Here is a 14,269-nt window from a genome sequence, read left to right on the forward strand (position 1 = left end):
TTCATTTATTTATTTTTTGTGATATTATTTTCAAGTCAATGACGATTTCATGTTTTTCTCTTGAGATTTAGCTTCATGTGAAGACAAACCTTGTTCGATTATAGTCACAAAAAGAACTAAACTGTAAAAAATGTCTTGTTTCCAGCCAAAACATCTAGCAAAATAATCTCCCAATGGGGTAAGCAAAATAATCTTATTTTAAACAGAAAACAAGATTATTCTGCTTACGCCACTGGCAGATCATTTTACTTGTTCTGAGCAAAAACTCAATTTTTACTTGTTTTTTTTTCCTCCTGAACACAAGACATGAATAGCATGTGTTTTATAAATGATGATATATGATTTTTAATAAATGTTCACAGATTACAGAAAATGACTCATAATCACTGCTTTCTGACTTTGTTCACTGCTTTTGCCATCCGTGTTTTGTAGTTATTGGTCACATATTGCTTGTCAACTTTGTACATATGTTGATGTAATTGCATCCATATCGGTGATAAATCTGTGTAGTTGCTATCCAAGAATAAATGTTAGCTTCGTCTTAGCTTTAGCTAGTTTATATATTCAAAATATAAACTATTTGAAATCAAGATGGAATGGAAAAACTCTTGTTCTTGTCACTGTTCTTTATTTATTACTTTCTGCTGTGGAAGCATCGAATCGATACAGTGTTTTGATCTGGCGGTATAATTTAATTACTATACCTCAGTGATACAATACAATAAGCTGAAAGGCTTCCTTAAAGATTATTTGAACTAAAGGATATTTACAGTAGACTATTAGTTAACCAAAAACAGCTCATCAACAGCATTAATACAGAAGTCCAATCTGGGTGATTTAGATCCATATAAAACATTCTGATGTCATCTGTGCAGGAGTTCATCGAATGATGATCATTATACAGCCTTTATGTGCTGGTTAACAATCAAAAATGTACATTTATTCATTTAAGAGATACTTTTACCCAAAGTAACTTACAAATGAGAAAATAAAAACAACTTCACACTTCATAAAAAAAATAGCAACAAAAAATTGCTAAAAATATATGCAATGCCAAATGTTTACACGAGAGAAGCACACAGCTAAGAAGCAATGTAAATGCAAAACAGAAGAGAGAAAAAAATGTTTTAAAAAATAATCAGTTCACTGAGCCCAGAGAGCCTGCTGATCCAGAAACAGTCCAGAATGCAAGCGTCAGAGTCTTGAATTTGTTAAGGGAAGATATGGATAACCAACGGAGAGAAACCACTGCTGACACTTTATTGTAAGGAAGGGCTTGAATAAAATCTTTAAAGGTCAAGAGCAAGTAGAGGTGGATGTAATCATTAATCTTAGGCCGATTATGACTTTACAAGACGGTTTACTAGGGATGCACCGATGTATCGGCCAATAATCGGTATCGGTAAACAAAAGCCTTCTGTTTTCTGTTTCGGAGGGATGAACACTGTTAAATTATACCATAGTTATTGTGTAAAAATGTGTGAATATTTTACTATAGGTTAGGGGTGGATAATTTTATTAGATGTATCATGTAACAATATACTACTATACTGTACTTAAATACTATAATGAATGAAATAGACTTCTTCATGGCTAGTGTTTGCATATATTTCATTTCATTCTGTCACTTACTTGTTCTACAGATCTGTGTACTAATGTTAAATGCTACTGTTTTTGACAAAGCTGATAACACTTCTGACAGATAATTTCATGATGTTTTTTGTGTTTGCCTAACCGAATGTGCAATCCTGTCAGCAATAGCCTGTCCATGTTTTTTTTTTTTTTCATTGCAGTCAGTTTAAGTGCCGCCGATGCAGTTGTATTGCTATAAAAACAAATAAAAACAAAAATAATAATAAACCTAAATTATTTCAAATCCTTTGCAAATAAGATAAGATAAAGATATCGCTGACCCTAAACTGAAACTTCACACTTTATTAACTTTCTAAAGTGTTAAATTAAGTGGAAAATAATTTTCTCTGAATACTCTTTCACTCTAGCAGCATCTTGCAGCGATCATTTTCATACTGCGGACGCTAAACATAGCATTTTTATTGTTAATTATGTATGTATGTCGGAATAAATCTGTCGTGATGATAAGTTTTTTTTTTACTTTTTTTTTTTCAAAAACTACCTTATGTGCAATTGAGTCGTATACAAACATTTAAGTATTTATTTGATTATATCCGAAAATAAACAGCAGTTGAATAAAACATTTCAGGCTTTTTTTGTAAATTTTAACGTTTTATATTATAGCAATAAGCCAAATGAGAGGCGGCAAGAGATTTTTTCATTTTTTATCACACATTACTTAAGGTCTTGAGGTGAGTAATTTGGCAGAGAATATTCTGTACCACCCCTTTAGTTTAGTTTGCTGTAAGCAAAAAACTGAGAGGAGGAGCGTTAAAAAACTCCCCCTCCATTGAATATTCAGTTGGAAAAATTATGTCGCAATGCTGAAGGAAAGTCAGCAGCAATTCCAGTTCACCTGGACTTTAATAAAACCATGCTATGGGTATTGGCAGAATTTATTCTGAATAATTGGTTATCGGCGGAGAAATGTTGTATCGGTGCATCCCATGTGCTTACAGACTCTGAGGAACCCTCATATCCAACGAAGCATAAACTTCGGTCTCTCTGCCCACTCCTGCCATCACCCTTCTGCCTGGATGAACCGCCCGTCTGACCTCGTGAACCTCAGTGGACTGCATTATTTCAGTGTTAACCATCTGGGTGGATGGATGCAGTGCCCGTTTAACCCCTTGAGCCTCCATAGACTGCATTATTTCAGTGTTAACCATCTGGGTGGATGGATGCAGTGCCCGTTTAACCCCTTGAGCCTCCATAGACTGCATTATTTCAGTGTTAACCATCTGGGTGGATGGATGCAGTGCCCGTTTAACCCCTTGAGCCTCCATAGACTGCATTATTTCAGTGTTAACCATCTGGGTGGATGGATGCAGTGCCCGTTTAACCCCTTGAGCCTCCATGGACTGCATTATTTCAGTTTTAACCATCTGCATCGCTCCTTGAGTTTGCAAAGCCACTTTTGGGGGCTGCTTTTCAACAAGAACTACACTCTGGTAGTGCTGTGTTTCACGTTTGGCAGAAGCACCAGAGCCTTTCTTCTCCTCCATTAGCAGGTTCTCCTGAAGGCCTAGGACTGGGCCGGGCGTCACCAGCAGAGTAGGCTGGGCTTCCATCACATAAATGGGGGAGGCAGCGGCATAGTAAAATGCAGGCTGCTGGACTAAGAGGGTTTGGTTAGGCACCACAACTTTATCTTGGACATAGACTCCTGTTGAAGACATACTGCTGGTCTGCTGCGCTCCTGAGGTGTGAATGATGGCGGATGAGGTCGCTTTCTCCTGAGACTGTAAATGACTAACTGACTCTTGTATGTTGACATCTTTGTGTGTGGTTGGGAGCACTGGTTTTGAGGTCACAGGGACGGTCGTGCTGATTTTAGTCTCTATTTTAGAACCGCTACAGATTTCAGCCAGGGTCTTGAAATTTAGATCAAGGTCATCAAGAAAAGCAAAGTCGTTGTCTTCGTGTAAGAGATCGCAGATGTCCTCAAATGAGCCCTTGTATGATTCCTGACCCTCGTAGTTGTAGATCTTTAGACTGTCTCCTGTGTCTTGCTTCTTAGCCAAATTACTTACTTTCTGTAGTATCACAGGAAAGAATGTTACATTTATTGATACAGAAACCCTTGACCCATTCATATACACCAGTGACCCAAAAATACATTTCTACATTTTTTATAAAAATGTTCTAACCGTACATACTGCATTATGGAATTTTCTATTTATTTGACCAGTTTTTTGTTGTAGTTGTCGTTGTTTTTTCTGTCTGGTCTTTAATCCTCATAATGCATTCAAAATTTGTATGCTATTTTCATATTAAGTTTCTGTTTGGACCTGAAGAATTGTTAAAAGTCATTTATAAAATAGTCATAGTATTTTCCAACGAAAACCATATTGTATCTGATTAGCAATAATAAAAGGAAAATCAGTTTTGATTATTGCATTTACCTATATATAATTGTATGAAATTAATCCAATCTAATCTAAGCATTATTATGTACGTATGTGTGTGTGTGTGTGTGTGTGTGTGTGTTTGTGTGTGTCTGTGTGTGTCTATATATATATATATATATAAACAGTCTTATTGTGGATTGGAATTAATTCAATTAAATTAAATTCCTTTGAATTTATAACTTTGAATTTCTCAAAAAACTTTTTACGCTGAACATTTTTTAAAAACAAAATAAATTAATTTTACTTGCAGAAAGTTTTACTTTCAGATTTAAAAAATCATACATTGTTCATGCCGCAATGGTTCATCAATGCGCATAAATATTCATATACATATGCATGCGTACATATTCAAAATTCAGTTCCAAAAGTGTGTGAAATAAGGGGTAAAATATGTTTTACACCAGTGGTTCTCAACCCGCGGCCCGTCACGAATTCAAATGCGACCCGCACCACATGCTGAATTAAAAAAAAAAAAAAAAAACGTTATCAGTTTTACAACAATTTTTATTTTTTACATCAAAGAAAAAAAAATAGGCTACTAATGAAATATAAGCTATATCGTAATGTTTTTATGTGAATTTGTTTCTTCATATATTATTTTCAGACATGACCTGACATACTCACATAACGTTACACATTTAACGAACACATACAAGCGCGCACTTTGGCAGAATTAAATTAAAATTAAAATAGTCATCAGCCATTAGTTAAGGTAATGTTGCGCATCAGAATGAACAAATTTGTTTTTAAGGGAGAAAAAAAGAAATGTGAAAAATGCCAGCGAATGAACATGTACAAACAGGAATAGTCGCAGTATCAGTAGTGAAGGTTTCAGTAGTTTGCCCCGCAACTCACTTGAAGAAGTTCAGGCAAATAGAAACACCATATACTACGTAGCAATCATCCTTAATTGAAGAAATGTGGCAAAACATCTCTGGAGAGAACCTTATATTATTAAATTCAAAAGTGCTTTCCATTTTTGGATCAAAATAGGCTACATTTGTGAACGCACATTTTCTGAAATGTTGCGCATCAGGTCATGCTCCCGTGAGCGTCTTACAGACTGCATCTTAAAGCCTCTGTCAAACTTTCTGCATCCGCGAGTCCGCTATGGACCGCTAGGTAGGCGTGACGTAAAAATCGTCTTTGGAGAGTGTGTGCCGAGGCTCTGAGCAGACGACCGCGCGGACAGGTGCACATGGTCAGTAGGCTTCAAAAGCACAATTGCACATGTGCAGGCAGTGTGAAGAAGCTCATTGCTACTCGAACCTGTGCAATCCGTCAATAAAAGAATATAAAGACAGTCAGATGTGCAATAATTCTGGGCAATTGGAGAGCGGACCATCAGCATGTGCTTTCAGAAATTGAAGAAGTCTGCGTCCGCGCTGGCCATGTAAGCGTCCGGATTGCTCATCCAGAAAGTATAACACAGGCTTTACAATTGCAACTTCTTTGTGCTGTTACTCCTTTCAAACTGAATCTCACATAATTGGTCAGCTCCCGACAGCATTAGGTGTTTTATTAATGGGGAGTAGAATTATTAATTTCAATGAATGTAATAGATTAGATATGATAATATTTAGGCTAAAATATTATAAATCAGGTTGGTTTGTATTGGTGACGTAATATGTAAATTATATGTGTGCGGCCCGCGAGACTTGCACTTGGAAAAAAAGGTTGAGAACCACTACACTAACATAACTTCATACATAATTTTACAAAAAGTATTTTTGACACCAATGGTGCTCCATACTTACCTGGGTCCAAAATGACTGGAATGTGAAACTTCTTGTGAAACTTTTTTATTTTGTTTATTTATTATTATTATTATTATTATTGTATTTTTTTTTTGCGAATGGTTGTAACTTTAAAAAAAAATTTTGATGTATGACTTAGAATTTATTGTGTATCTCTTCCAGGTCAAAATGAACTCAAATGCATTATGAGGGTTAAAGCTTTCTGTTCTGGTGCTCTTTCATGGCATGCTATGCAAAATGTGCACTTAGTATTTGGAGTCTTCCATATGCATTTTGCAATACTAATGTTGAAACATAGTCGATTAGTTTATTTTGATTGTATGATTAATTGTAAGTTTACATTTAGTTATGAATACTTATGCTGTGTTAAACTGATACTTACTTGAGAGTAGTAGTTGCCTAAGAAACCATCAGACAGTGCAAGCCCGTCAAACATGTAGTCTTCAAACCTCCTGTGTTCTTCTTTTCTTAGTCCACACACGTACCGCCCATCAGTCTGGTGATGGTATGCACTGTCACGCTGGTCATAGAACGAGGTCCAGTGTGAGCCTTCTGCTCCACATCCACCATCCTTTACTCCACCCCATGTCTGAGCTCCTCCTACAGCGCCCACATTACCGCGATTGTGTTCCTCCAGCTCCTTTGAAATCTTTAAGAGAGCCATTTCCTGGGGGACAGAATACAGCATGCTTTTATATCTGCAGGATCGTAGACTAATTCTCAGTTACAAGCCAAATATGAGCAAGAAAATAATGTTAGCAAATTACTTCAACTCGATAAGCAACTGCAACACAATACTATTAAAGTTCAGCATAAGAATGATGGATATGGATATAAGCAATATGTATAATAGAAATGAAAGACAATAAACCTACTACTGTCTACAAAAAAAGAAAAGAAATCAAGACTAGACCATCAAAACCAAAAACCGCATTAATGATATTTTTGTTTATTCTTTCCAGAACAGCATCTGCTAAAACATGCAATAATCCTTACTTAAAGCCACCAAAATGGAAGAAAATCTGCACATCAACAGATCATCATGGAGGTAACCAAAGCAAACTCTTGCTTCTTGAGCACATTTTTTAGATTTAGATCACCCAAAGAAACTGTGTTTTGATTGAAGTCTCTGAACATAGAAATTTGGTTAATTGTCCTTGAACCTCAACAGATTGCAGCTGAAAAATGCTTACAGAAATTAGCTTTACATTTTTAAATAAAGAATATTTGTATAATTTTAAACAGTGTTGCCAACATATCAACTTTGTAGCTAGATTAAGAGACTTTTCACAACCGTTTTTTTTATTATTAAACGCCTAGTGTCAAATCTTTAGGGTTTGCCCAAACCTTATTTAGTATCTGAGACTCGCTGGTACTGTCGGTATGGGTAAATGTGGTTTGAAGGACAGTGAAAAGATTGGTAATGGAAAAAAAAAAGACTGATATGGAAAAAAATAAAAAAAATAAAGCAGCATTAAACTTTAATTGTTTTGATACTTGAAAACCCATTTTCGTATTTGTCCCATAAATAAATAAATAGCCTATAGGCACGTGTGTGATAACAGATGTAGCAGTTTGTGTTCTTGACAGTAGAGTTTTCTGCTGCACTCTCTATTCGTCGAACACAAACATGCATCAGAAATGTAAACAAAATATGATAAATATTAAATGACTAGAATAAATAATAAACAACAACAGTTAACAGAGTCCAAGTTTAGAGTTTGTCAAAATTGAAAACACAAATGCTGTTGATTCTGTCTGAATATAAACTAACAGGCAGAAAGTTTAGAAATCAGTTCAGTAACATTGGAGATATTTGATATGTAGCTTGTGTTGTTTTGATGTTGTAGTGACAAGATGCATGCGAATTAGTCATTATGGGCCACATCCAAAGACAAACAAACAAAAAATCTTCTTATAAAGTGTTAAATTCATCCAAATTTCATAGAAATGTCTCGGTGTAGGCATTCCTAGATGACGCACACCAAAATACCAAAAATTAGATTTGGGGGAACTGAAATATTCAGAGGAAAAATAAATTTCTATTCTTCCCTGTACAGTTCAAAAGGACTTTCAAACTTTAAATTAGTGCTAACGTGTCCGATTATCACAAAATTTGGTACACAGCCTAATGTACACGTTCTAGTTATCCACCACTCTTCATTTTGACCAGCTATTATAAATTCAAAAGTTTAGGCCAGTGGTTCCCAACCTTTTTCAGCTCGCGGCCCACACAACCACACACATATGTTTGCTCGGCCCACTTCAAAAAAATTAACTGACCCCGGTATTGTTGGGTTAATAACTAAGTACTCAGAAGCTAGATTGTTAACTGTATTTATTGAATGAACTAGGACTGTGCGATATGGAGGGAAAAAAAAATTAAAAAATATCGCGCTTTCAGACACCGATATGCTTTTACAGTCATAAATGCATTCAGGATTAATTTGAAACATATTTCCAAAAAAAAGCCAATTAGAGCTTTATCCAAAAATTGTAACATCTCTAGAACAGACATAAGTCAAAATTATCACTATAGTAAAGATGTAACAAAATGTATAGACTTATGGCAATAAAAAAAATCCCGTGTCCAGGGACTTTTTTTTTTCTTTTTTGCCATGCATTGTTCATAGAGCTCATTAATTGTAGCGGTGCCTCAGGTGTTTACAGTGTGTATACAGTATGTGTATGCGGTCAGCAGCGAGAGCGCATAAATATAACGCGAAAGCACATTAAAATAATGCACGAGCGCAAATCTCTCCGTTCGCACGCAGATTTCCTTTGCTCTGACACAAAACCAGACGTGCTTGCTCAGATACACGCTGCTCTGCGCGGAGAGAGTGTGCGCACTTAAAACATGTCTCCTCTCGCTTAAACTGCATCCTGTGCACTCACAACTCTCTCTATGCTCATGTGCTAGATATTAATTATTTTCCCACGTTTTTATTTCTAGCCTTTTACCGCGTGCAGTGTGAACGCTCTGATCCGTTAACATGGGCTCGGAAAAAAGGCGCATCACAGACAGTGTGTGAACCTGGAATTAGGCACATGCCCAGTCTGTTCTGTTCTCGCGCTAGGCGCGCTGCATTCTGATTGGATCGGATAGCATATTGCGGGAGGTCAGGGCGGCGCACGCTCAAATCGTGATTTTATGATGAATTCTATTAATCGCACAGTCCTAGAATGGACTGGAAATGAACGGAAAATTACTCTGGCTGGCACCGCTCAGCAAAACGGGAAAACCAGATCCAGGCAGAGCTCGGCAGCGGGTAGATAGTCACCGGAGCAAGCAGTCAGGAGGAAACACAACAGCCATTTATGCATGTTTGAATTTGTTGTTCTGTACCATATGCAAGTCTCTAAACATTAGCTTCTAGACCGTTGCTCTACAAAAACACTCTAAGAACACAACAGGCAATGCTGAAAGAAGAAAGAAAAGGCCTCTGGAAGATGTGACATGTCATACAATATCTGATTCTGAACTTCCAAAATCAGTCTCTGTTCAAATTCTGCCTTGTATGGAGGGAGAGAGGCAGTGGTCTACCAGTAAAAATGATACAAATTTGGCACCAAAAGTTATTCAGATCAAGTCTGGGGAAAAATGTTCAGAAAAAGTCCAGGTATGTATGAAGGATGCTCAGGAGACTCCAGGCAGTCATTAAGGCTAAGAGGTTTTCCGACTAAGTATTGATAGTTGTGTGAATACTGTCATACTAACAGCTGTCTGAATAATTTTTGGTTGATTGTAATACATTGCATACCTTAAAGTTATCTAACATTATCAAGATTATTTTGTTCTGACACAGTTTAATTACAAGTTCTTGTCATTTTATTACCATCTTCTAAACTATAGAGAAACTGTGATAATGTAAAATGTTGAAGGTGTCTGAATAAATTTTGGTTTGACTGTCTATTTAATAAATTAAGTTAACCAGCTAACATTATACATACTCTTTTGGTTTCTGTATCCAATATTTGAAAAATGTACAATTGAAATCAAAATATCAGTATCGGTACTCTGTATCGACAAGTACCAAAAATAAAAGTATCGGTATCGGGTGAGTACTGGGAAAAGTGGTATCGGTGCATCCCTAGTCACATACCTGGTCCTCGCCCTGTCCTTCAGTGTTATATGTGATAAGATGCTCTCTAGTATCAAACGGCAGGATCTTGAAATCTCCAGCAGCTCCTGCGCCTCCACAAAGACAGAAGAGCAGCAGAAGTGGCACCACTGCAAACACAGTCAACATCAGTCATCAGTGTTCATTCAGCACTGCATCTGTACACATCTTCCACAACCACACACAACGCATTCATATAGAGCCATGCAACAACAGCTCACAAAAAATTCAAATACACTAACATGTATTACTTGTTATATGTAGAAAGAAAGAGAGCTTGGGTGTTTGCACTCACACAGGAGCAGCAGCAGTCCCAGCAGCATTAGAAGAACACCAGACGCTGCAAACGTGGAGACGATCTTTTGGGGCAGGCAAACTTTAGCCGCGCCACACTTGCAGACGTCGATCTGAAGCTCCTGACCAGCACAGATATTCCCCTGCTGGTCCCACACGTCCACAAACACATGGTACATGCCAGGCCACAGTGTTTTTTGAGACCTGAATATCGCTGTAGTGTCTGAAAAGATGATTTTAAAGAAGATTGGCACATAAGGAATGACATGACATAAATCCAATATTAAAATCAAATCGAACATTTTTTTTCTACATTGTAAAAAATGTCAAGGTGAATCAACTTGCTGTGGTAACTAATATTAATGTTACCTTCTTAAGCCATATTTGTGGAATGGGCTAATGTGATAATTACCAGAGCCTGTAATACTGTCTAAAACTGTGCATTCTTGTGCTCAAAGATTAGTGTATTTCACTTTCAATAAAACATCCTGAAAAAGTAAACTCAGGCTGGTAAGTAATCTAAACAGTTAATGCTCAACCTGTCAGACCTTCCAATATCTATGTGTCTCAACTGCTCCAAATGATTAGACCAGAAGTTGGTAAAAGGTAAGACACCAGAAAATGAAATGAGAAGTATAAATATATAGTAAAGCATTAATATATGAGTATGTTATAGCAAAATGCATTAGAATGGTATTCTTATGCACCCTGGATGCCTCCATCGATAGGACTGGATGCTGAATCCAGTTACTTATTCACTAGTCTTTAACATGCTTCTGATGTTAACATGTTATAAAAAATGCATAAAAATACTATTTTCAACCTTTATATAAAAACATATATTTTCCCAAACAAGTTTAACTCTAAAACTGAAAAAAAAAAAAAAATTCTAAGACATAAACCTAAACAAGCTGTGTTCCAAATTTGAGGTCGATATCTCCAAAAATCGCGGTTATTATTATTATTATTATTATTGTTAAATAAGTGTTTAATCTGCATTTGAATCCCTTTTCCCCTTATGTCTGAGTTCGACTGGCTTTACAGTACTTACTTACTGATGCTTTTTTATTGCACCTAAATGCAACGCTTACGTGACACTTCCTTCATGCATCAGTATCTACAGCATCATTCTCATAAAGGGATTATGATGTGCTGCATCTCGGTTTACAAGCTCAAATCTCTAGCATATTTTTATGGATCCTTGAGCTTCAAATATGGGGAAAAAAATATCCCATACATGAGCCAAGCATGAATTCCAGTTATGTTTATTTCAAGTCTGCATTTCTCAGTTATTCTCTAATATCCCATGGCCATGACATATTATCACATCCCCATGAGTTCATATATCTCGGCTTTAACAGTCTATGACGTTCCACAAGTTAATATGATGTGGCCACCATTAATTACCATTGAGAGGCTCGATGCTCCAGGACTCCTTTGTGCTTATGGTGTCCACTTTGAAACCAAAGGGTGCTCCATTGGGGAACTGATCTCTGTCCACAGCTGTGACATAAACCACATGATCCTCAAAGCACAGCGTTTGAGACCGACGGCTCAGCACGGGACAGTGGTCATTAAAGTCTTTTACTTGAATGGCAATGGTTCCCGTTGCAGTTTTTGCTGGGACATCTGTAACAGAAATTGCAGCACATGAAACCATACAGTGCCAAAGTGCTTTTAATAATATCCATTGCCAATTCTAACTGTTTTACATACAAATGATCAATGCTGGGTAGAAAAACTGTAGTTAGTAACATAATCTGATTTAGTAGTCTAACAACTTTAATATTACTTTTGGCCTAACTCATTTATCACATAGACTTGAATGTGCTCATTGTGTACCATATTTATTAAAAAATAACAACAAAACTGATATATATATATATATATATATATATATATATAATATGTGACCCATGACCACAAAACCAGTCATAAGGGTAATTTTTTTTTTTGGAAAATTAGATTTATATTGTTGGCTATATGGTAAATGGGCTGCATTTATATAGCGCTTTCAACAGACCACATGGCCATCCAAAGCGCTTTACAATTTGCCTCACATTTACCCAAGTCGTGGCCTAATGGTTAGAGAGTCGGACTCCCAATCGAAAGGTTGTGAGTTTGAGTCCTGGGCCGGCAGGAATTGTGGGTGGGGGGAGTGCATGTACAGTTCTCTCTCCACCTTCAATACCACGACTTAAGTGCCCTTGAGGCATCGAACCCCCAACTGCTCCCCGGGCGCCGCAGCATAAATGGCTGCCCACTGCTCCGGGTGTGTGCTCACAGTGTGTGTGTGTGTGTGTGTGTGTGTTCACTACCGCCCCAGGCTCCCGCTATTGCTACAGATATACCCCAGAGACTTAAGACTGCTTTTGTTGTATATGATATATCATCTAATTATTACTGGGGCGGCAGTGGCTCAGTGGTTCATGTAGGTTGTCTACAAACCGGAAGGTTGGTGGTTCAATCCCCGGCTCCACCTGACCAAGTGTCGAGGTGTCCTTGAGCAAGACACCTAACCCCACCTGCTCCCGACGAGCTGGAAGGCGCCTTGAATGGCTGACACCACAGTTGGTGTGTGTGTGAATGGGTAAATGTGGGGCAAATTGTAAAGCGCTTTGGATGGCCATGTGGTCTGTTGAAAGCGCTATATAAATGCAGTCCATTTACCATTTAATTACGCAAGTACTTATTTAGTGTAAGTTTTGGAATCTGATTACATAATCCAGGTTATATGTCCTCAGTTACTACCAGGACTGCATATCACCACTGGCTTACTGTACTTACCATTAGTGATGCAGATTATCTCAGCGTAATATGTGCCATTTTTAAGAAACTTGGACTCATAATCTGGTATTTTATTGAGTCTGATATCAGCTGTCCTCTCATCTATAATCAGCCAGTTGTCAACATCTTTTCCTTTTGCATACCTAAAATTAAATAAATGAGTTGTTTTATTTCATCATCTGAAGAAAACCACATCCTTGAGCATGCTTGTAGAATTCCTGTAGTCTCACCTCACGTTATTAGCAATTAGGAGCGTGTCGCTGTCTATTGCTGCGTAATTGGTAATGATTTTATGTAAAATAGTGGTGGTGCTTTCTTCAGAGATGGTGATGACTTTGACGGTGGGTTTGAAGCGAGGGCCCTCAGGCTGGTTGACCACACTGACGTGGATGGTGTATGTCTTGCTCTCTGTTATGACTACTGAAGAGTGATATTGTGCCTTGTTAGCGACAGACACCTGCAGCTTGATTTCCTTCAGCTCTTCATAGTCCAGCTCCTGTAAAAGCAAACAAAGGATGAAAAGCAGGAAACGGGGGGTGCAGGAATGCAGCAGACTTTCCTAAACTTTTTTTTTTTCATGTTTTGAACAAAGCCGCGTGTTTCTTTTAATCCTCAAATAAAAGGCCCACTGCATTGATTGGGTAACATGTTTGCTTCTGAAATAATAAAACTCCGCATTGAACCACGATTGTGATTACAGTTTCTGAGATCATTTAACTGTGATATAATAATTGTAAAAAATTGTTTAGGGCCAGATTTACTAACAGCTTGTGCCAGCGCAAACCGTCTTTTGGTGTTAAATTGGTACTGTTTGTGGATTTACTGAAAAGACGTGGACACAGTTATTTTTGCACCTGACCTGCATTTGTAGAAGTTTCCCTTTCAGATACTAAATGTATGGAGGAGAGAATTCAAATGAATCACACAAAGCGAATTAACTAACGTCTGTGTACTTGTGCATTACTAGTATTTGCTCCATTATATAATGCCCCACAAAAGCACGCCTTAAACTATTTAGCATTTGAAAGGCTTACAGTTATTGTTGTTGGGGGCAGTAAATCACCCACAGAAATTTACACGCCTATGAATTTTGTTGATGAACATGAATATGTACATCTACTGAAAAACCATTGCAGCTTGAAAAACTAAACACTTTTATGATCTGAAAGTGGAAGTTTATTGCAACACTTTATTTAATTGGAAAATTTTTATATTGATGTTTTTTTGTTAGAAACAAATATATAGGATTCATATATTCTGACTGTTT

At 37.2% G+C, this 14,269-nt stretch overlaps 1 protein-coding gene across 1 annotated transcript in view; it reads right to left on the reverse strand.

Moving 5' to 3' along the window:
* Positions 1–1,236: 1,236 nt before the first annotated feature.
* The window catches only part of dsg2l (desmoglein 2 like), a 47,265-nt gene continuing 34,232 nt past the window's right edge, over positions 1,237–14,269 (reverse strand). Inside the window, exons 8-14 of the mRNA XM_059502546.1 lie at positions 13,233–13,498; positions 13,003–13,145; positions 11,623–11,844; positions 10,217–10,438; positions 9,904–10,031; positions 6,183–6,467; positions 1,237–3,668 (exon numbers count right to left, since the gene is read on the reverse strand). Of these exons, the coding sequence (XP_059358529.1) occupies positions 2,586–3,668; positions 6,183–6,467; positions 9,904–10,031; positions 10,217–10,438; positions 11,623–11,844; positions 13,003–13,145; positions 13,233–13,498 (2,349 nt within the window). The 3' untranslated portion in view covers positions 1,237–2,585. The remainder of the gene's footprint in view (positions 3,669–6,182; positions 6,468–9,903; positions 10,032–10,216; positions 10,439–11,622; positions 11,845–13,002; positions 13,146–13,232; positions 13,499–14,269) is intronic.

Source organism: Carassius carassius, chromosome 20 (genome assembly GCF_963082965.1).
Source record: "Carassius carassius chromosome 20, fCarCar2.1, whole genome shotgun sequence".
NCBI classification, from domain to species: Eukaryota; Metazoa; Chordata; class Actinopteri; order Cypriniformes; family Cyprinidae; genus Carassius; species Carassius carassius.